The 20,686-nt window shown below is 41.0% G+C and overlaps 1 protein-coding gene across 1 annotated transcript in view; it reads left to right on the top strand.

The window, feature by feature from the left end:
- LOC140466713 (1-phosphatidylinositol 4,5-bisphosphate phosphodiesterase zeta-1-like) overlaps positions 1-20,686 on the top strand; it is a 71,933-nt gene that overhangs the window by 43,498 nt on the left and 7,749 nt on the right. Inside the window, exons 7-12 of the mRNA XM_072562214.1 lie at positions 1,206-1,388; positions 8,496-8,652; positions 10,593-10,709; positions 13,079-13,245; positions 14,610-14,751; positions 16,827-16,976. Of these exons, the coding sequence (XP_072418315.1) occupies positions 1,206-1,388; positions 8,496-8,652; positions 10,593-10,709; positions 13,079-13,245; positions 14,610-14,751; positions 16,827-16,976 (916 nt within the window). The remainder of the gene's footprint in view (positions 1-1,205; positions 1,389-8,495; positions 8,653-10,592; positions 10,710-13,078; positions 13,246-14,609; positions 14,752-16,826; positions 16,977-20,686) is intronic.

Raw genomic sequence — 20,686 nt, 5'->3', positions numbered from 1 at the left:
GTGAGACATCTGGCTGCACTCTGGGTTGACTTTGTAGGTGTTCTTGACTCAGACTGTAGCTTTGCTCAGAAAGTTCATGCTGTTGCATCTGACCACCTGGGTAGCATTTGATATATGTGCCAGTTTGGCAGGCCTTCACATATCTGGACATCCTGCTCCAGCTGACTTCCACTCAGGATGCAGGCATGGTTACAGATCTGTGTTTCATCCTGGGCAAAAGTATGGTTTAAACTCCTTTTTCTGGTAATTGTCCATGTTGAGATCTTATGTTCAGAGAACTTCCATCTATGCAAATTGGAAGGATTGACAGGCTGGGTCTCTGGATTAGTGGTGCTGGTAGAGCACAGCAGTTCAGGCAGCCTCTGAGGAGCAGTAAGATCGACCTTTCAGGCAAAAGGCCTTCATCAGGAATAAAGCTGGGTTTCTATTCTCTTGGTGAAAAGTGGACACTGAGGGGTGACCTTAAGGAGCCATTTAAAATTATGAAGAGTTTGATGTTACCGTTTTTGGAGGTAAATACATATAACTAGATGCCATTAATATAACATACCAAGAATCCAGTTGGGAATTGAAAAGAAACTTCTTTACCTCAACACTGGTGAGAGTGGCAGAACTGCTACCACAAGCAGCGGTTGAAACAAATAATATGGATGCATTTAAGGAGAAGCTAGATAAACATGAGAAATAAGGGAATAGAGAGTTTTATAACAATAGATTTACATAATGAAACATAGGAGGCTTAAATGGAACATACCACTGGTTATGCCAAGCAGCCTGTTGCAATATATTAATTTGATGTACTCAAGTCCATATACCAAAGTCTTAACTTTCTTAATAACATACTGAATAACATATTTCATTCACAGAGAATACACATTCCCCCCACTACCATAGGTCGCAGTAGACATAGTGCAAGTTTGTAGAGCTGTATATAAACACTGGTAAAATTTGTTCCAATTTAACAGAATGCAGATCTCTAGCTTGGACTGCTCTGAAAACAGAGGTGACCCTATTCACCAAAATAGAATGTTAGCCCGTAACATTCAAAATTGATTAAAATTTAAAGAAATTTCGCATCAAATGTTCTGATAATATAATGGGAGTAATATCTTCACTCATGCTACACTGGGAAACGTTTGTTTTGTATACTTGTTTGTTGCACTTCTTTCCATATTCAATTTGTGTGGCCTTTTTTCCCTTTACAGGAGTTAAAATATAAGATATTGATCAGGTGTAAGAATGTTCGAAAGTTCAGTTGCATGTACCCAGAAATATGGGAGCTTGTGGATGGAGAGACTGGAGATAACGGTGAAGAATTTGACCCTGAAACAGAATCTGAAGTAAAGAGTGTGGTACCAGCTGGGATACGGACATTCAGGATGAAGAAGGTAAAATCCAGGGTGGAGTGTCATTAGTGTGTCACACACACATTGCACAAACCCAAAATTTGAGACACTGACCTGAATTATTGAAGAGCTGTGGACAAAGCTCCCAAAACGGTGGGGTGGAACCTAGATTAGGAAGCCAAAGATAAAGGAAAATAATTGAGTGTAATTCACGTGTAAGAGAAATTTGAACTCAACAGGGCTGTTTGAACTCAGTGCTGAACTCAGAGAGACTTCAGTTTGGCTGTTGCAATGCCTTTAACCCGCAATGTTGAAGTCTGAGTTTTATGAGTTGACATAAATGTGTTGGAAGGCAGATAGAGTGCACCATGTAGCTGCCATGATGTGAAGTTATTTAAATCCACAACCTTTTTTGAACAAAAAGGGAAAAAGGTAAACTGGAAGCAGGTGTCAGTGAGAGTTTAAGAAAAAAACTTGCAATTATTCCATTAGATATTTGTTGAGGTCATGAAATGTATTTATGAATGTCAATTGATTTGGAAATACTACAGTTATCAGAGTAGGGAATTCTGAGTTCATAATATGACAGCTCGAAGATGTTACAAAATATTTAGTGCGGGTTATGAGCCCTTACTGAATAGAGGTTTACAGGGGAACCTCGATTATCTGAACTTGATGGGCGGGCACTATTTCATTCAGATAATCAATTATTCGGTTAATTGATCAAATGGCTTTCCTCTGGGGCTTGGAGCTTTTAAAGTCTGCTCCCCGTTCAGGAGACTGCAGCAGCACATAGTGTGCAAGACCCGCCCCCAACTCCGTTCAACACCACCCCCATCCCCAACACAGGCCCCCTACTCACAACCACGCCCCCAACACTCCTTTGCCCCCCAACTCTGTGCAACAGTGCCCCCCGCCCCCAACACCGACCCCACCCCCCCGCTCCCATGCAACACTGCCCCCTGCCCCCAACACCCCACCCGCAACCACAACCACATCCAACACCATTCCCCCAATAAGTCCCCGCCCCAACTCTGTGCAACACCGCCCCCAACCCTGTCCAACACCTCCCCCGCCCCCAACCCTGTGCAACCCCTCTCCGAGCCCCATCCAACACTGCCCCGTCCCCAACATCTCCCCTGCTCCCGACCCCGTGCAACATCCCCACCCTACCCCGCCCCCAACCCTGTCCAACACCGACCCCTCACACGTGTCCCCAACCCTGCAGACACTCGCCCCTCTCCGGGACAGCAGGACTGGACTCCAACAACCACACTGCTGCAGCTGCCTTTGTGGAGTAAGTCTCCAAATAGCGCATGCACACATGCAGCTACACACATACACAGCCACACACACAACTTTTTACTGCAACTTTTTGACAGGTTCCACCTTTGCCCTGTACTGGACAATGTTGGAGAGATTATCGGGGGCGGCGGGGGGGGGGGGAAGGGTGGAGGGTGGTACGGTTGGTAAACATCTTTGACGTAATGTTTACATTGGGACCTCAAGATCTCCTTTGGATAATCTGATTTTCGGATAATTGGTATTTGGATAGTCAAGTTTCCTCTGTATTTGACTTTGCAAGAGATTAACTGCCTTAGATGTAGACCATCTGAAAGCTAGGAAAATCAATCAAACTGCATTGCTGATGTACTGCAAGATCAGCTAGCCAGTATGTTCATGTCATTAGTGGAAATAGAAATCCCAATTTTTAGTCAGAAATTGTAAACTGTTCTACTGAGGCCACGGCGTGGATCTTTTCTACTGAAGTAGGTAGCTTGAGTCAGGAACTTTGCAGTCGCTGCATCCAACATGGAAGAAAGGTCCCAAAATGATGAGAACTTCAGCTCCAGGAAGGTAGGTGCAGGACTGTGTTGGGGCTGCTGTCCCTAAAAGTAGGGACAGCTACAGTGGCTAGTGCCAGGAGAGGCTGGTCACAAGGCCTGTTTGGTTACATCTTAGGATATTTTCGCTCTTTCCCTTCCCGCCCCGTCATCCCACTCATGCCACATGCATACCCCATGTCAACTCATGTTTCGATAAAACTCAGATGTCAACTCCTGTAAACCCATTCATCCACTTGAGTAGTCTACCCTCCATGGCATCTCACCCATTATCCACTGTTTGAGAGTGAGAACAAAGAGGATCCTATGCTTTGGAAATGATGCAAGAAAGTGCAGGGCCTGTAGCTTCAACAAGAGCAAGGCTCAACAGCTTCTCAAACAATGTGAAAAAGCATGAATAGCAGCTTCAAAAGTGACTCATGGAAGACAGAGATGAGGAGAATTTTTTTTTGAGTTTTAGTCTGTGGCATTCTCTTTCCCCTCCCCCCCCCAGAAACCAGCAGGAGATAGGTTAATTGAAGATTTAAAAGATGAGTTAGTTTCTTGACTGATTAGGGACTCAAAGAGTACCGCTCAAAGACAGTGGGGTTGAAGCCACAATCAAAGCAGTTATGATCATTTTGAAAGGCAGAACTGTTCTCGAGGGACCAAATGGCCCCCATTATCCCTTGGTCTGTCCAAGAGCTTTTTGGGAATAATACACTAATTTGTTCTTTCACTTAACATCACTCTTGAATACCTCCTGATCTCAACTTTTCAACAGAGGAAACAAGAACTGCTTTTTGCCTTGTCAGAACCTTCAATCATTTTAAACATCTCAGTTAGGTAATCGCTTAATGTTTTATACCTGAGGGAATACCAACCACTCCATTATTTTCAAACATTTCTAAAATGATTGTTTACCTTCAGATTTCAGTCTAACAGAGAGGTTACACCTCATCACTAACATTCATTGCTTTGTCATTTATATTACTTAGTTGCTTTTTGCAATAGCTAAGATATTAAGTGTGATATATCCAGCAATTAAACATCAAATAGTTAGCTGAACTGAATGGTCCTAGGATGGTTAACTTTGAAATTGTCCACAGGAAAAGACTTTCAATCAAAGAACAATCACTTCTTTGTCTTGCAGAAATGTATTTGCTTTGGTTCGTGCCCATATATTTGATGACTCAATGCCACTTTGTTTGTTTTTCATATGTCCTTAAAGCTACAAAACAAAAAGTGCTATTATTCTGAGCACGGTCAAGAATACATTTAATGTTTTTAATACTATGGTGTACTTTATGATGTATGGGTGTAATGCATTGGACTGAAACACTAATTTAATGAATTCAAAAATGGGAGCAAAATCACTTTAGACAACTCAGCTATTTTCTAAAACCTTTAAAAGCTTCAGTTCACTGTTGAGCCTTTGATGAATTGCAGTTTAGTCTTATGTGCACATAATCAAGCCCAATCAGTGTCTGCCACACCGCACTTGGATTGGAAACTTTGGAAAAAGTTTTCACTTGCTTCCAAGAAAACAGCCTCAATCCAAAGCCAATACAGTTTTAAACTAATGAGAACCAAAGCCAATGGTGAAAGAATTTCAGAACTGGACACAGGGTAGGAGCTGGGAGAAGTCATGGTTGGTTGTGTGAGGTCACATCAGTGCAGCAATATCAAAACATTGATGAATGGATGCCAACAAAGCCCTCCTCCTACCTGGGCAGTAATACGCGTGCCAAGGTTACATTATTACTTTCAAGACTAGTACTCATGTATTGGAGCGCACATTTCAATCAATGCCCCACTGGTATAATCATTGGACAGTTAATCCAGAGGTCCAGGTAATGTTCTGGAGACCTGGGTTTGAATCCTAGTATGGCAGATGGTGGCATTTGAATTCAACAAGAATCTAGAATTAAGGGTCTAATGACAACTATGAATCCATTGTCAATGGTTGGAAAAACCCATCTGGTTCACTAATGTCCTTGAGGGAAGGAAGCTACCATTCTTACATGTGCCTCCAGACCCACAGCAATGTGGTTGACTCTTCTTGGCCCTCTGGGTAATTAGGGATGGGCAATAAATGCTGGCCTAACCAATGATGCCCTCATCCCGTGAATGAATAAAACAAAACATGATTCTTCTTCAACCAACATGATGATGCTGTCTGTGAAATCCAGATCTGTCAACAAAGGTATTTCCATGGGAAGCCAAAGATTGCACTGTGACTTTTATCATGTTGAAATCAGTAACCTAGAGGAAAAAGAACAGGGAAGAATGTAGAAACATAGGAACAGGAATAGGCCATTCAGCCCATCAAGACAGTACACAACCCCTTCTGTACTCCTTTTGTGATGTTGAAGGAATCCATGCTGACTCTGTTGGTCTTGACATGCCTTCTCCAGTCATGATATAAGATTTTAAGTATGTTAATATGTCACTCCTGTGTGGCATACTGTCTTGCACTGTTATCAGCATGACTGCTGATGATCACTATCAAAAGCATTTGTTCTGTGCCTAGAGTGAGCTGCCATCTTGCAAACCTGCTTGTTCTTCATAAATGATATCATTTACTTCAGCATTCACTTTGTTAAAGCGTACTATGCCGAAAACTTTGCCTTGTACAGACTGAAGTGTTGTGCTCTTCCAATTGTTGCAGTCACTGAGGTCTCTTTTGTTTGGCTGCTTGCTGATTATTCCACGCTTCCCATAATACCTGGTCTTGTTGAACTTGTCTGTGAGATCTGTTGTAATGTTGTTCTTGCCATGGTTCAATGGCTTTATTGGCACCTCATTAAACTCAGATGCCTAGTTGCTTTGAGGCTTTTGGTAGTTTTTTAACCCTGTAATCTGGGAATATCTTACAGGTCAGCATTAGGCTGTTCCAGTGTGGTACTTCATTGAACTCAACCATGGGCTGATCTGGTTGGGAGTCTCTGAAAGTATTCCATTCTGCTCCTTATCCATCAATCCCATTCCACAGTCCTTCTCTTTGATTGGTACAGTTGTGGTTGCACTAGCTGGTTCCTGTCCAACATGTTGTACTCATGCCAACCTTTTTTTTGTGACACCCTGTCTTTAAACTTTATCTATTCTCAGTTGTTACTCATGCAGCTCATGTACATGGCTTTATTCACCCAGTCTGATCATCTTACCTTTGACCCACCTTCTTTTCCTTCTCCTTCTTGATCTTCACCTTTGTTTCGTCATCAACTTCCACATCATGTGAGTGATCCATTATTCTTTGATAGCTCCTCTGCTCCACCTAATTATGACTTCTGCACTCATCTTCACTTCTCATTTGAAGTTTTACATTGTTTCTTGATATTGCCCACTCTCCATAATAATTCAGATTATTTGAGAGTCTAAGCTGGGAATGGCCCAATATCTCCTTGTTCTTCAGTCTCTTCCATTGCAAATGGCACACTCAAGGAAATGGCAGGTGTATGCTGGCCTTCTCCAACAGCAATGGGTTCAGCATTGAAAATATTATTCAAACACCACAATGTCCATAAAAACGCAATGAGGTCACCAGCTGCTAAACAATTTTGACTGAACACCAGCAACAGACCAAGGACATCCCAGCAAAGTGTCTGGACTTGTCATGATGCAGATGCACAATCTGAGCACAATCTCTTTGTCAAACAAAATCGTTGGAAGCTGAAGAAACCAACAACTGCAAAGATTTATTGAGACTGGTAAAGGGATATTCAATAGACAATCCTCAGGGCAGAAGGGTGACATGTTGACCACTTTTATAAATTTTAATTTTCACGTATCCACACTGATTGAAGCCCTCCTTCTGAAAGTTAGGAATGTGATATCCTTATTGACGTCGCTGTGTGGACAGTGAAGGGAAAATGCTAAATATTACAAAATCAATCAGAGTAAACTGCTGTAAAGGCTGAAAGACTGGTGTGGTGCAAGTGTACAAGCCATACTAAAGGTCAGAAACAATGGGACCTCCCTCTCTGAATTTTCCATTTATTTCTACCTGTAGTGCTAATCCTTTAAAATGCCATGGATACAATGATGATGAATTACAGGATCTTTATAGATGGATAAACCAAGAATTGTATCTCTCTTGTGATCCTTCTCTTTGGCTAATGCTTATGATATTATCTGATCTCGCTCCTTTACAATATTTTACCTGATTAACTTGTCAGTGCCTGGATCATTTGTCAAACTGTTTGCAAGAAAGCTGTTATATATGTGCTTGTTCCTAGAAATGCAAAATCTCAGCAGTACCTGATGACTCATTTCACTACATGTCAAATGATGTTGTTATTGCATCTCAGAATGACTGCATTAGATAAATGAACAAAACACAACTCAGTGGTTTGAATATTGAACCATCAAACTGCTGCCATTATATTTGAAAAGTCTTACCATGAGTACTACCCATCTCAGTTTCGCTCCCTGATTTCACTTCAGGTTTTGTTTTGTTTTCATGACCATTTGATAGATTGCTGAAAAGAGGGACATTTCGCCAAAGCTTTTCATCCTTGCTCATTAGGCCAATAGCACGGGATGGCACGGTGGCACAGTGGTTAGCACTGCTGCCTCACAGCACCAGAGACCTGGGTTAAATTCCCACCTCAGGTGACTGACTGTGTGGAGTTTGCATATTCTCCCCTTGTCTGCGTGGGTTTCCTCCGGGTGCTCCGGTTTCCTCCCACAGACCAAAAGTGTGCAGGTTAGGTGAATTGGCCATGCTAAATTGCCCATAGTGTTAGGTGAAGGGATAAATGTAGGGGAATGGGTCTAGATGGGTTGCACTTCAGCGGGTTGGTGTGGACTTGTTGGGCCGAAGGGCCTGTTTCCACACTGTAAGTAATCTAAGTACTTTTAATGTAAATTTTCAAATGTTTGAAAGTTAGGAATATGATATCCTCATTGGACATGTCCTGTCTTTATGCAGACAGTGAATATGCAATGTGCAATGAGCATGGGGGTGTGTGTTGAGAGGACATATTGGGACAAATAAGTGCCAAATATTCAACCAATCACAAAACAGAAGATTGGCCGGTAAGTTGGCTGGTCAAATTGCTGGCCATGCAGAACTCAGAGAGGAGCTATGTTAAGTTGCTTTCTCTCTGGTAACTCCTTGACCAATCTAAGTCAACTAGCAGGATCATTTCTCTTATGGTACAAATCATGGAGCTTATTTGAAATTTGGCATTCTTGCATATGTTTTGATGAGTGCAGGAGAAGAAAGGAACATGTCTGTCTTTTCAGCAATGTCCAAATGCTGTACTTACTAAGTGGCCGTAATTATTTTGTCATCTTGGGACATTATTTTTTCATCTTGCAGAAACAAATGTTTAGACTCGCCATGGAGTTCTCGAACGTTATCGTGTACTCAAAGTCAGTTGATTTCAAAGACTTCAAACACTCAAAGAACAACCAGCTGTTTTATGAAAGCAATTCATTTTCAGAACACAAAGCAATGAAGTTAATAAAGCAATCAGGTAAGTGTATATTAAATTCAGATTTTGTTTATCAGTTCACTTGAAATTTCAACTGATTAAAATGGGAGCACAAGTTTTGATTTCCAATTTATCTGCTCTTGCTTGAGAAGCAGCTGCAATCCACTGAATTTTCTCCTCATGTTGGAGTGGGGCAGTAGTTAAATTTCAGAGCCATTAGTGTAATACATTCTTCAAGTCAGCTGTCACCATAATCAATCATGCCATGGACCAAAGAATTGTAATAAGTTTCTTTCCTAAAGTTACATATACTTGAAAATATCCAATAAGTTAATTGAGAATGCCAAGACAGTGCCATTGATGCAGTGCACAGTGGGATTCTCAGACTTTGGTAGGCCTGACGCATGTCCTTCCAGTATAGCTTGTGGCTTGGTTGTAAATCAGCAAGTTTATTCTTAATCATCAAGCTATTATCCATGTAACAACAACAAAAGAGACTTGTCCATTCAGTTGGATAATTTTTTAAAAACTTCTGTTACGGGATGTGGGCGTTGTTAGCTAGACAAGCACTTAATGCCCATCCCTAATTGTCCAGAATGCAATGAAGAGTCAACCACATTGCTGTGGGTCTGGAGTCATGTAGGAGAAAGTGAGGACTGCAGATGCTGGAGATAAGAGTCAAAAAGTGTGGTGCTGGAAAAGTACAGCTGGTCAGGCAACATCTGAGGAGCAGGAGAGTCAACGTTTTGAGTATAAGCCCTTAATCTGGAATGTGATGAAGATCTTATGCCTGAAATGTCAACTCTCCTGCACCACACGTTTTGATTCTGAAGTCACATGTCGGCCAGACCAGATAAGGATGGCAGTTTCTTTTCCTGCAGGATTTTAGTGAACCAGATGGATTTTTCCAGGGTAAAAACAGGACTGCAGATGCTGGAAACCAGAGTCTAGATTAGAATGGTGCTGGAAAAGCACACCAGGTCAGGCAGCATCCGAGGAATATTCCTGATGAAGGGCTTTTGTCCGAAACGTCGATTTTCCTGCTCCACAGATGCTGCCTGACCTGCTGTGCTTTTCCAGCACCAGTCTAATCTAGATGGGTTTTTCCGACAATTGACTATGGATTCATGAGCATCATTAGACTCTTAATTCCAGATTCTCCACTGAATTCAAATTCAATCATCTGCCATGGTAGGACTTGAACCTGGGTTCCCAGAACATTACCTGGATCTCTGGGTTAGCAGTCCAGTGATAAATACCACTCGGCTATCACCACCCCTTATGATCTCAGGTGGGACTGCTAGAGAAAAGAATTAACCCAGAATAAACTGAGTTAATATAAAAAAAAGAAAAATGTTGCAGTTGCTGCTGGTAAGACCCACTATTTGCTGCTGATCTCTAATTGGACTTGAACTAAATGGTTAATAGGTCATTTCAGAGGGCAGTAAGAATCATTGCTGTGATGGCTTCATGCTAGCATTACTGAGTTTTACTTTATGTTCTGGTTTTTAAAAATTTCAGTACCAGCTGTAGTGAGATTTGAATGCATATTCCCAGGCCATTATTCAGGCAGCACAGTGGCTCAGTGGTTAGCACTGCTGCCTTGCAGTACCAGGATCCCAGGTTCGATTCCAGCCTTGGGTGACTGTCTGTGGAGTTTGCACGTTCTCACGGCATGGGCACCCTCTGGGTGCTCCAGTTTCTTCCCATAGTCCAGGTGAATTTGCCATGCTAAATTGCCCATAGTGATAAGTGCATTAGTCAGAAGGAAGTGAGTCTGGGTGGGTTACTCTTTGGCGGACTGGTTGGGCCAAAGGGCCTGTTTCCACACTGTAGGGAATCTAATCTAATCATTAACTTGGACATCTGGATTACTAGTCCAGTGACATTACACTACACCATCCTCCCCCATCCCCTGCCTTGTGATGTTTAATTGTGCTCTATATTGGGTAAACTAACTTAAAAAAATCCTTTTCTTCTAGCTTCTGAATTTGTAGCACACAATTCAAAGTTCCTATCAAGAACCTACTCTGCAGGTGCCAGACGAAATCTTTCCAACTACAAACCTCACGAATTCTGGAATGTTGGCTGTCAACTGGGTAAGTTTCAACTCCATGTAATGTGACTATGTACTTCATGAACAATTATTATGGATCATCCACAACCCTGTTGGAATATAAATTTACATCTGGGTCATCTTAAAAATTAGTTTAAAATACTTTGGATTTGAAGTTTTATTGTGGAATGTTGGCATATGAATACTCAACATTTTAATCTGAACAACTTCCAGGCCCAAGTATGGGAATGAGAAGATTTATGCACTTCCACTTTCACCAGTTGCATATTGTTTCTGGAGTACTTCCTGATCTTTACAGACCCAAAGATTACAACTTATTTTTGTTACTGGGTGGACCCATTGTATAGTCTGGTACAACCACATGCTTCTAGTCTATTTCCCCCTCATCTACTCTTTGAGGAACCAGTGGAATGCTTACAGGCAGGATGGACGAAATTTTTGGTCAAGTTCTCCGATAACCATTTCCAAGTTGAAACACTAGGTCCATATTTAAAGGGCTCAGAAATTGTGAACCTTTCTTAGGTTAAAAAAGCTAAGCTTTGCAGTGGTAAATGAGAACTGTGGAGACAAAAGTGAGACCATGGCCCAGACTGAATTTGACAAAACTGGAATGTGGTACAAAATTTCTCATAGTCCATTTATTATCCTAATAGTCAGCCTTGACTCAAGTTTGCCTCAAAATCAGAAGGCCGCCAGTTCAATTTCTACCTCACAGTTGAGCACAAATCTAAAGCAATAGTCTAGTGCAGTACAGAGGCAGCACTGTGCTGTATTTTGAATGAAATGGGAAATTGAGCCCCTGTCATTCAGCTGTAAAACCACTCCAAAATCCACAAATACAGCACAATTAAATAGTTGCAAGGCATGGCGTGGGGACGTTGGTGTAGTGGTTGATATGAAGAATAATCAATCAGCATTGAGGTGACCCATGTGATATTAGAAATACTGAAATGGCATCTCGGGTTGGACAAAATATGTTGGCAAGCCATCAATACCCATTTCGCATGAATGAATGACAGAAAAGTGAGGAATGAAAGGCAGACGCCTCGTTTACTACTAAAGAATACATAAAGGGTCCCTAGCATGATTGGTCAGCCAGCAGAGAAGTTTGGTCAGATATCCTGACCAATAATTTTTACTGGAACCACATCACAAATTGCTCATCTGCTCATTATGACATTGCTGATTGTGACACATTGCCATATACAAATTGGCTACTCCAAAGATATTTCTTGCCAAAACAGTATTGAATTGGCAGGTAAGCACTGTGAGATGGTATGAAGTCATAAAAGATGCTCTACATTGCAAGATTTTAAAAATTAAATACACTTTTAGAAATCAAAACAGAAAAGCACTGCAATCCACCATCCTGACTTTATAACTCAATCTCACATTAATGAAAATATTCCTTAATGGCAGCTCAGTGGACAATCCAAAGTTGTGCTCAAGGATCAAGAGGTCCCAAGAATAATTCTGGGTGATCTGATCTCAGTTGGAGGGATATTAGAGATCTTATAATTAGCCTTGGTGGCTCAAGTCATGGGAATTCCTAAATAAGCCAAGGGTCTGAATCCTGTATTAACTCTGATGTCAGATGAAGGGAAACATTTCTTCTGGCTGTGGTGTCCTTGCTGTAAACAACCACAAGTCCAATTGCCTCAGTTAAGACAAGAAGGATTTTCATTTGGTAACGCACTGGTAGACAACTCTTAAGTATGGAAAATCAACATTTTGAGCAAAAGCCCTTCATCAGAAAGGGCTTCCTGATGTAGGGCTTTTGCCAGAAACATCAATTTTCCTGCTCCTCAGATGCTGCCTGACCTGCTGTGCTTTTCCAGCACCACTCCACTCTTGACTCTGATCTCCAGCATCTGCAGTACTCACTTGCACCTAATTCTTAAGTGAGGACTGGCTACAGGTTGAATTGGCTGTTTTAATTGACTGCTAGTGGAGTGGACAGTAGAGTAATTAAAGGACGGCACAGTGGCACAGTGGTTAGCACTGCTGCCTCACAGCGTCAGTGACCCAGGTTCAATTCCGCCTCAGGCAACTGTCTGTGTGGAGTTTGCACATTCTCCCTGTGTCTGCGTGGGTTTCCTCCGGGTGCTCCAGTTTCCTCCCACAATCCAAAGATGTGCAGATTAGGTGAATTGGCCATGCTAAATTGCCCGTCGTGTTAGGTGAAGGGCTAAATGTAGGGGAATGGTTCTGGGTGGGTTGCTCTTTGGAGGGTTGGTGTGGACTTGTTGGGCTGAAGGGCCTGTTTCCATGCTGTAAATAATCTAATCTAATCTAAAAGTATGTTTTATGATATAAGAAGTGACATAAATATAGCCAGACTGTTTTTTCTCTTGTTACTTAAACTTTACTTGACCTTTTTTGTGTATGCAGTTGCTTTAAATTATGAGGTTCCTGGACTCGGTATGGACCTCAACAGAGGCAAGTTTCAGGACAATGGAGGATGTGGCTATGTTCTCAAACCCAAATTCATGAATCATGACATTGCATTTGACCCGCTGGCTTATAAGAGTGTGGAACCGATTATCGTTGTTATACAGGTTGGTATTAATATCAAACATTTGAGCAAGTTTAGTCAGTCAGATAAGGCTTTGAGTACCAAGTACTAAGAGCAAAATCAGTATGGACTGATAGATCATAATTTTTTTTTTAATCATTATTTTATTCCCACTTACCATAATAGTTTAGAGGATGGTCACGTGGCCATATACTGTGTTCTGGAACAATGGATTGAAGATATCCTTTTCTTTCTCGTCTGTCTTTCTATATATGTGTGTGAGATTAATTGGTTAACCCTTTTATTATACATCAGTGAAAATGATGATTAACTGAATACCCTTTTGAAAGTTAACAATGTAAAATCAATTGTGATCATTGAAGAAGAAAGTATAAACTCATTGTACATCTTACCTAAGAACTTGATTCTAAACCTTATGAAATGAAGGTAGTTGTTACTTAACATCATATTGAGTAAGGACTCAATTAATACCTATCCAGTAAGGCTTTCAATTATCTGAATGATTACTAACAAATAAGGAAATGGTTGATAGGATGAGGGTGTTGCGGTTGGCACAGTGTGGATAATGATGGTGGTGAGCTGATGGAGGTTTTTAAGATAATGAAAGGGTGTGACAATGTAATTTGGCTTGGTGAGGGTAGAGTGTGGGAGATAAAACGTAGAGGCAAATAATCATAGTTACTGATAAATACAATATTGGATTCAAAAAAATTCACTGACAGTAGAAGTTGTAGGTCACATAGAGTATTTACAGTCAATAGCAAAGACTCATTTAAGAGAAATCTCAATAAATATATGAGGGCGAAAATAGAAATTTATGATTGTATCAGATGAAGCAGAATGAGAGGAGGCTCATATTGAGCTAAAGCCAGCATGAGCTGTTCAGGCCAAATAAGTTTCTTTTTGTTTGGTACATTTTGTATCATGCTATGTAATGACTCATCATTAATCATCAGTTTTATGTACATCGAATTTGTCATTATTGTTTGAAGCATTTGTGTACTGAGAAGTAAATACACTATGGGGAAAGACTTGCTCTGCTGTTTGTAACAAAATGCAAATGTGATTGGAAAAAAAACTTGTTAATTTAGTTATAAAAGGTAATTTTTAAAAAAATTGATTTTTATTCTAATTAAGAATATCTGGTCATTGTTTTTCTTTGTAATGGTAATGAAAAATTGAATGATTTCACAATCCCAGTCCAGAGCTTGTACAGAAGCAGAGATTAGAGGTGGGTTAGAGAAGCTTTGCACTAATTCTCCAGTATTGTCTGGTTTGTGGGAGAGTTCTTGGTGAAGGTGCAGAGTCACTGAAAAATCCCAGTAGACTGGTGCTACGTGTGTTTGAAATCTGGATTTATGGCTGATTGATTTTCTTTTTGTACAGATCATTAGTGGTCAGCATTTACCAATTTGTAGAACACCCAGCAAAATAACAGTTGATGCTTGTGTTCGTGTAGAAATCTATGGTGTAGCTAAAGACACTGTAGCACAACAAACCAAGGTGTTAACATGTGCAGGTGAGGCAAGTGAGTATATCTCAAACAGAATTTTGTGTAATTAAATATGTTATTTTGCTACATTAAAACATTAGTGAAACTTTTTAAGACTGGGCTGCTCTGTGCTGAGTGAGTGTTCAAATTAATACTTTGCTGAAGGAAAAGATGGAAACATAAAAGATATCTTTTTATACAATAAGCTATTTGTCATTTTTACTTTTTAAACCATGTTTCATTGATGTGACCAGAGGATATCTATACAACTTGTAGATGTCTGATTACATGATGATACTTAGACCACTGTGGTGCAGTGGATAGCACCTCTGCCTCACAGCACCAGGGGCCTGGATTGAATCCCGCCTAGGGCGACTGTCAGTGTGGAGTTTGCACATTCTCCCCGGTTTCCTCCGGGTGCTCCGACTTCCTCCCACAGTCCAAAGGTGTGCAGATTAGGTGGATTGGCCACGCTAAATTGCCCATCGTGTTCAGGGATGTGTAGGTTAGGTGCAATAGTCAGGGGTAAATATAGGATATTAGGGTTGGGGAACGGGTCTGGGTGGGTTACTCTTTAGAGGATCGGTGTGGACTTGTTGGATGAAAGGTTCTGTTTCCACACTGTAGGGGTTTCCATGATTGTGATCACAATCATTTAGAAGCATAGATATTGACAAAGCTCTTTGCTATATCTATTCTTTACCCCACTCTCTGCTCACAGTACTTAGCCTTTCCCTGAAAAGGTAATGTGTTTTTTAGTATCTCATATAACTTGTGCTAAAGCAAAACAATAAAAAACAAAGTTATAAAAGAACAACTATCCTAACTCTTCGTTTCACTCTCTGTTATGGTTTTAAATTATCTGTCAATGACTCCTACCTTTTCCCTATTTATCCTATCAAATCCTGGCATAATTCAAGAATGTCCGAAGTCACATGACACCATGTTATAGTTCAAGAAGTTTATTTGAAATTGCAAGCATTCGGAGCGCTGCTTCTTCTTCAAGTAATTTCAAATAAACCTGTTGGATTATAACCGGGTGTCATGTGACTTCAGACTTTGTCTACCGCAGTCCAACACCGGCACCGCCACATCATAATTTAAGAAAAATATTAAAGTTCTCAATCACTTATATTTATTCCAGAGAAAATATGTTCATGTTGTCAAACCTCACCCTTTAACTATGGTTCCTTAGCATCCATTGTTACTAATTAATGATACAGGTCAGGCAACATCCACGGAGCAAGAGAACTGACGTTTTGGACATAAACCCTTCATCTGGAATAGCAAAGTACATTCCTGATGAAAGGCATATGCCTGAAACATCTTCTCTCCTGCTCTTTGGATGCTGCCTGACCTGCTATGCTTTTCCAGTGCCACACTTTTCAACTCTGATCTCCAGCACATCTGCAGTTCTCACTTTCTACTAATTAATGAAACCTCAGTGCATCCAGTTCAATGCCACATGAACTGACACCAGTAGTAAATAGACATCCTAATGTTTGATACTTTCTGTTAAACAGTGTGGAAATAAAGAGTTCAGTGACTTGTGTTTCCCATAGTTGAAATGTACTGTGCTCAGTGCTAACCAATGGGGAAACTCAAGCAGTCCTACTTTGCAAAAATAATTAAAGTCAACAGAATAGGGACCAAAAATGCGAATGACTTCCTTTTTGATAGAACCCATCAATACATGCTTACACCAGTTATTACAGAGAGACTCAAGAGAGTTGATTTTAAACAGGGTTCATCGCCATAAGTCAAATTTCCTAATTTAGTGTGTGTCCATGGGAAGCACGGAACTTAGTCAGAATGGAAGACCAATTCTCCATTTGCATGAACTGGTGATAGGGGTGGCACATCCCTGTTCCTGATGGCTGCACAATAAAGCTCTGAGGACTGTTAATTGGCTGGAGGAACGCTTTAAGCCCCTGTATGGGGAGGAAATCCTGCCTCCGAGATCTATCACCTGATCTGTTTACTGGGTAGATCTTTGGGATGGGAGCAATGGGAAAGTAACAAATCCAGTGACAGGGCGATGTTAACTGCTGCACATTACTTCTGATTGCAGCAAACCAAATTCCTAAACTGTTGTATTCTTTCCTCTCTAGGGTGCTACCCATTGTGGAATGATTCTTTGCTTTTTTGCATTCAAATTCCAGAACTGGCATTAGTGCGATTCACAGTAAAAGACGTTAATCCTCTCAGTGAGAATGATTTGCTTGGTCAGTACACGTTGCCATTTACAAGCATGAAGAAAGGTAAAGATATCCCAGGTTTTTCTGGCAATCTGTGTCTTGGCAGCTGTAACCTGTTTTCGTAACAACTCTATTAACATATTGAGTCACAATTGAACATCTGTTAACAGAAAGCCAAAAGAAACTTCTTCGTGCAAATGTAATCACTAGAGACAAGATTCACTGTCAGAATTTATACATCTGCATGCAGTAATGAGTTAAAAATTACAAATGCTAGCTGATGGATTACATTTTTTACACCTTAACAGTGCCAGTTTCAGGTACTAATGAATTATGTTTTGCAATTCCTGCTGTTGCCTTCCTCTGCCTTTCTATCCACGTCTGATTGGCTGTAGTGCACACTGCAGTTGCTCGGATCCCAAAGCTGGATCTCTGGAGTGAGAGACCCAAAAGGGCAGCTTTCCCTAACTTCCTCTCCATTCCAATGTCACGGGCCCTTCAGATACCTCCTGTGGTTCCTTTTTAAAATAGAAATCTTCCTTTGCCAAAATTGAGATGTTAATCTGCACCCTCCATGCCCGTCTCGATAGATCGGAGAGTCCAGATGTGTAATGTGAATTCTCTAGCTCTTGTAAACGATCTACTGTATAGGATCCGTTATGCATTGCCCCAAAATGATCCTTCCATTTCAATAAGGACTAACGTGGTAGCATTCTGTATAGAATATTAAGCCACCGCCTGTAAATAAAGCAATTTTAGATTACTGAAATTGGCTTATAAAACAAATACTGGATTACCTGATGAAGGGCTTTTGCCTGAAACATCGATTTCGCTGCTCGTTGGATGCTGCCTGAACTCCTGTGCTCTTCCAGCACCACTAATCCAGCATCTGCAGTCATTGTTTTTACCTTATAAAACAAATAAGCTACTTTTGCTTAGGAATACATTTTTTAAAAAGATTAATTATTTTAATTATGTCTATGCTGGGAAACCACATTATGATCTCCTCTACGTTGGGGAACCAAAGGGTAAACTGGCTGACTGCTTTGCAGAACATCTACGTTCTGCTGCAAAATATGACTGACCTTCCAGTTGCCTGCCACTTTAATACACCATCTTGTTTTTTGGCCAACATCTCTGTCTCAGGCTTGCTGCAGGGCTCCTGTGAAATTCAGTGCAAATTGGAAGAATAACACCTCATTTTCCATTTAGGAACTGTACAGCCTTTTGGACTCAATATCGAGTTCAACATTTTTAGAGCTTGAGCTGGAGGCACCTTCTCCCATGTTCGTTAGCCTCATGCCCAAACACCAGGCCTTGTTATCACATGGTCTCCAATTACTCACAACCTATTGTTAGCTATTCATTCTCCTAGGCTGATCATTATTCACTCCTTTGTCTGTCCAACTATTCTTCTCTCTGTTTGGCAGCTATATCCATCTATCTTAACTCCTTACCCCCTCCCCACCCTATCTTCTGCATAGTAACAGCTTTTTCTTAGCTGCTACCAGTTCTGAAGAAGGGTCACTGGACCCTAACATTAACTCTGATTTCTCCCCTGGTGTTGCCAGACCTGCTGAGCTCTTCCAACAAGTGCTGTTTTTGTTTCTGCAACATTTTATATCAGTTGCATGATTATGGAGGGAACTACTTTGAAAGTATCAATCCAAACAAGTTGAAATAAGAATTTCTTAAACCATTTGAGAAGGTTTGCTATTGAAAACTCAGAATTGCTGTAAAATGAATCCTGACCTCTGCTCATCATGTTATATGAACCATATTTAATTCTTTGAGAAGGTGACGAAGGAGGTAGATGAGGGGAAAGCGGTAGATGTAGTATATATGGATTTTAGTAAGGCGTTTGATAAGGTCCCCCATGGTAGGCTACTGCAGAAAATACAGAGATATGGCATTGAGGGTGAGTTGGAGGTTTGGATTAGGAATTGGCTCTCTGGAAGAAGACAGAGGGTAGTAGTTGATGGCAAAGGTTCATCTTGGAGTGCCGTCACTAGTGGTGTTCCGCAAGGATCTGTTTTGGGACCATTGCTGTTTGTCATTTTTATAAATGACCTGGAGGAAGGGTTAGAAGGTTGGGTGAGCAAGTTTGCGGATGATACGAAAGTCGGAGGAGTTGTAGACAGTGAGGAAGGATATGGCAGGTTACAGCGGGATATAGAGAAGCTGCAGAGCTGGGCAGAAAGGTGGCAAATGGAGTTCAATGTAGCTAAGTGTGAAGTGATTCACTTTGGTAAGAGTAATAAAAAGATGGATTACTGGGCTAATGGTAGACTACTTGGTAGTGTGGAAGAGCAGAGGGATCTTGGTGTCCATGTACACAGATCTCTGAAAGTTGCCACCCAGGTAAATAGTGCAGTGAAGAAGGCATATGGCGTACTGGCTTTTATTGGTAGAGGAATTGAGTTCCGGAGTCCTGAGGTCATGCTGCAGTTGTATAAGACTCTGGTGCGGCCGCTTCTGGAATATTGTGTGCAGTTTTGGTCGCCATACTATAGGAAGGATGTGGAGGCACTGGAACGGGTGCAGAGGAAGTTTACCAGGATGTTGCCTGGTATGGTAGGAAGATCCTATGAGGAAAGGCTGAGGCACTTGGGGTTGTTTTCTTTGGAGAAAAGAAGGTTTAGGGGTGATTTGATAGAGGTGTACAAGATGATTAGGGGGTTAGATAGGGTTGACAGTGAGAACCTTTTTCCGCGTATGGAGTCAGCTATTACAAGGGGGCATAGCTTTAAATTAAGGGGGGGTAGATATAGGACTGATGTTAGGGGTAGGTTCTTCACTCAGCGAGTCGTAAGATCATGGAATGCCCTGCCAGTAGCAGTAGTGGACTCTCCCTCTTTATGGGTATTTAAGCGGGCATTGGATAGGTATATGGAGGATAGTGGGTTAGTGTAGGTTAGGTGGGCTTTGATCGGCGCAACATCGAGGGCCGAAGGGCCTGTACTGCGCTGTATTGTTCTATGTTCATATTGTAAATTTGCAGCCACCATCCTCTTCCATGGTTGGGATCTACAGGTCTTGCTTGGTCTAGTGTGGGAGAAGAAAAATCACTTGACAGTTTTATAAGAAGAGGTATTTGTCTTCCTGAAGAAAGACATATTTTCTTGATGCTTTTCATCTTTCACTCATCAGAATAAATGAGTAATGTCATATATGGATTTCAGTGCCAGAGTGATGTATAGGCGAAGCATTCCAAAGACAGGTAGAGCATATTAAACAGCATTATCACTTTAGTTCTTCACAAGAAACAAGTTATTGATGTTATCCAACAAACCTGTGTCTGAAAAATCTCAATAGCATTGATTTAATTTGGCAATTGGACAGCATTTGCTGGATAACCCTAAGTGTGAAAAGAATTATGATTACACCCGATTTAGGACTATCACAGTATGCTACGTTTGCATGTACTGGAAGCTACACAAAGCCCTGTTCTTTGATTTTGGAAAGAATATGAACAATCATTGTTCCTATTTCAACTCAACAAATAGGTGACCTTGATAATCAGAGTAAACATGCCTTAAACTTTATTCTTACCACTAATTGGTGTATCTTCCTTAGCAATACCTCTTCTAACCAGAGTCCATTTTCTAAGAATTAAGGGTAGGCTATTTTGGACTGAAATTAGAAATTTCTTCACCCAAATAGTGGTGAGCCTGTGGAATTCTCTGCTTCAGAAAGCGGTTGAGACCAAAACATTGAATGTTTTCTAGAAGGACATAAATTGTTCTTAGGGCTAAAAGGGATCAAAGGGTATG

The sequence above is a fragment of the Chiloscyllium punctatum genome, chromosome 44 (genome assembly GCF_047496795.1).
Source record: "Chiloscyllium punctatum isolate Juve2018m chromosome 44, sChiPun1.3, whole genome shotgun sequence".
NCBI classification, from domain to species: Eukaryota; Metazoa; Chordata; class Chondrichthyes; order Orectolobiformes; family Hemiscylliidae; genus Chiloscyllium; species Chiloscyllium punctatum.
The sequence above is the reverse complement of the archived record's forward strand: the minus strand, read 5'-3'. Positions and strand labels throughout refer to the sequence as shown.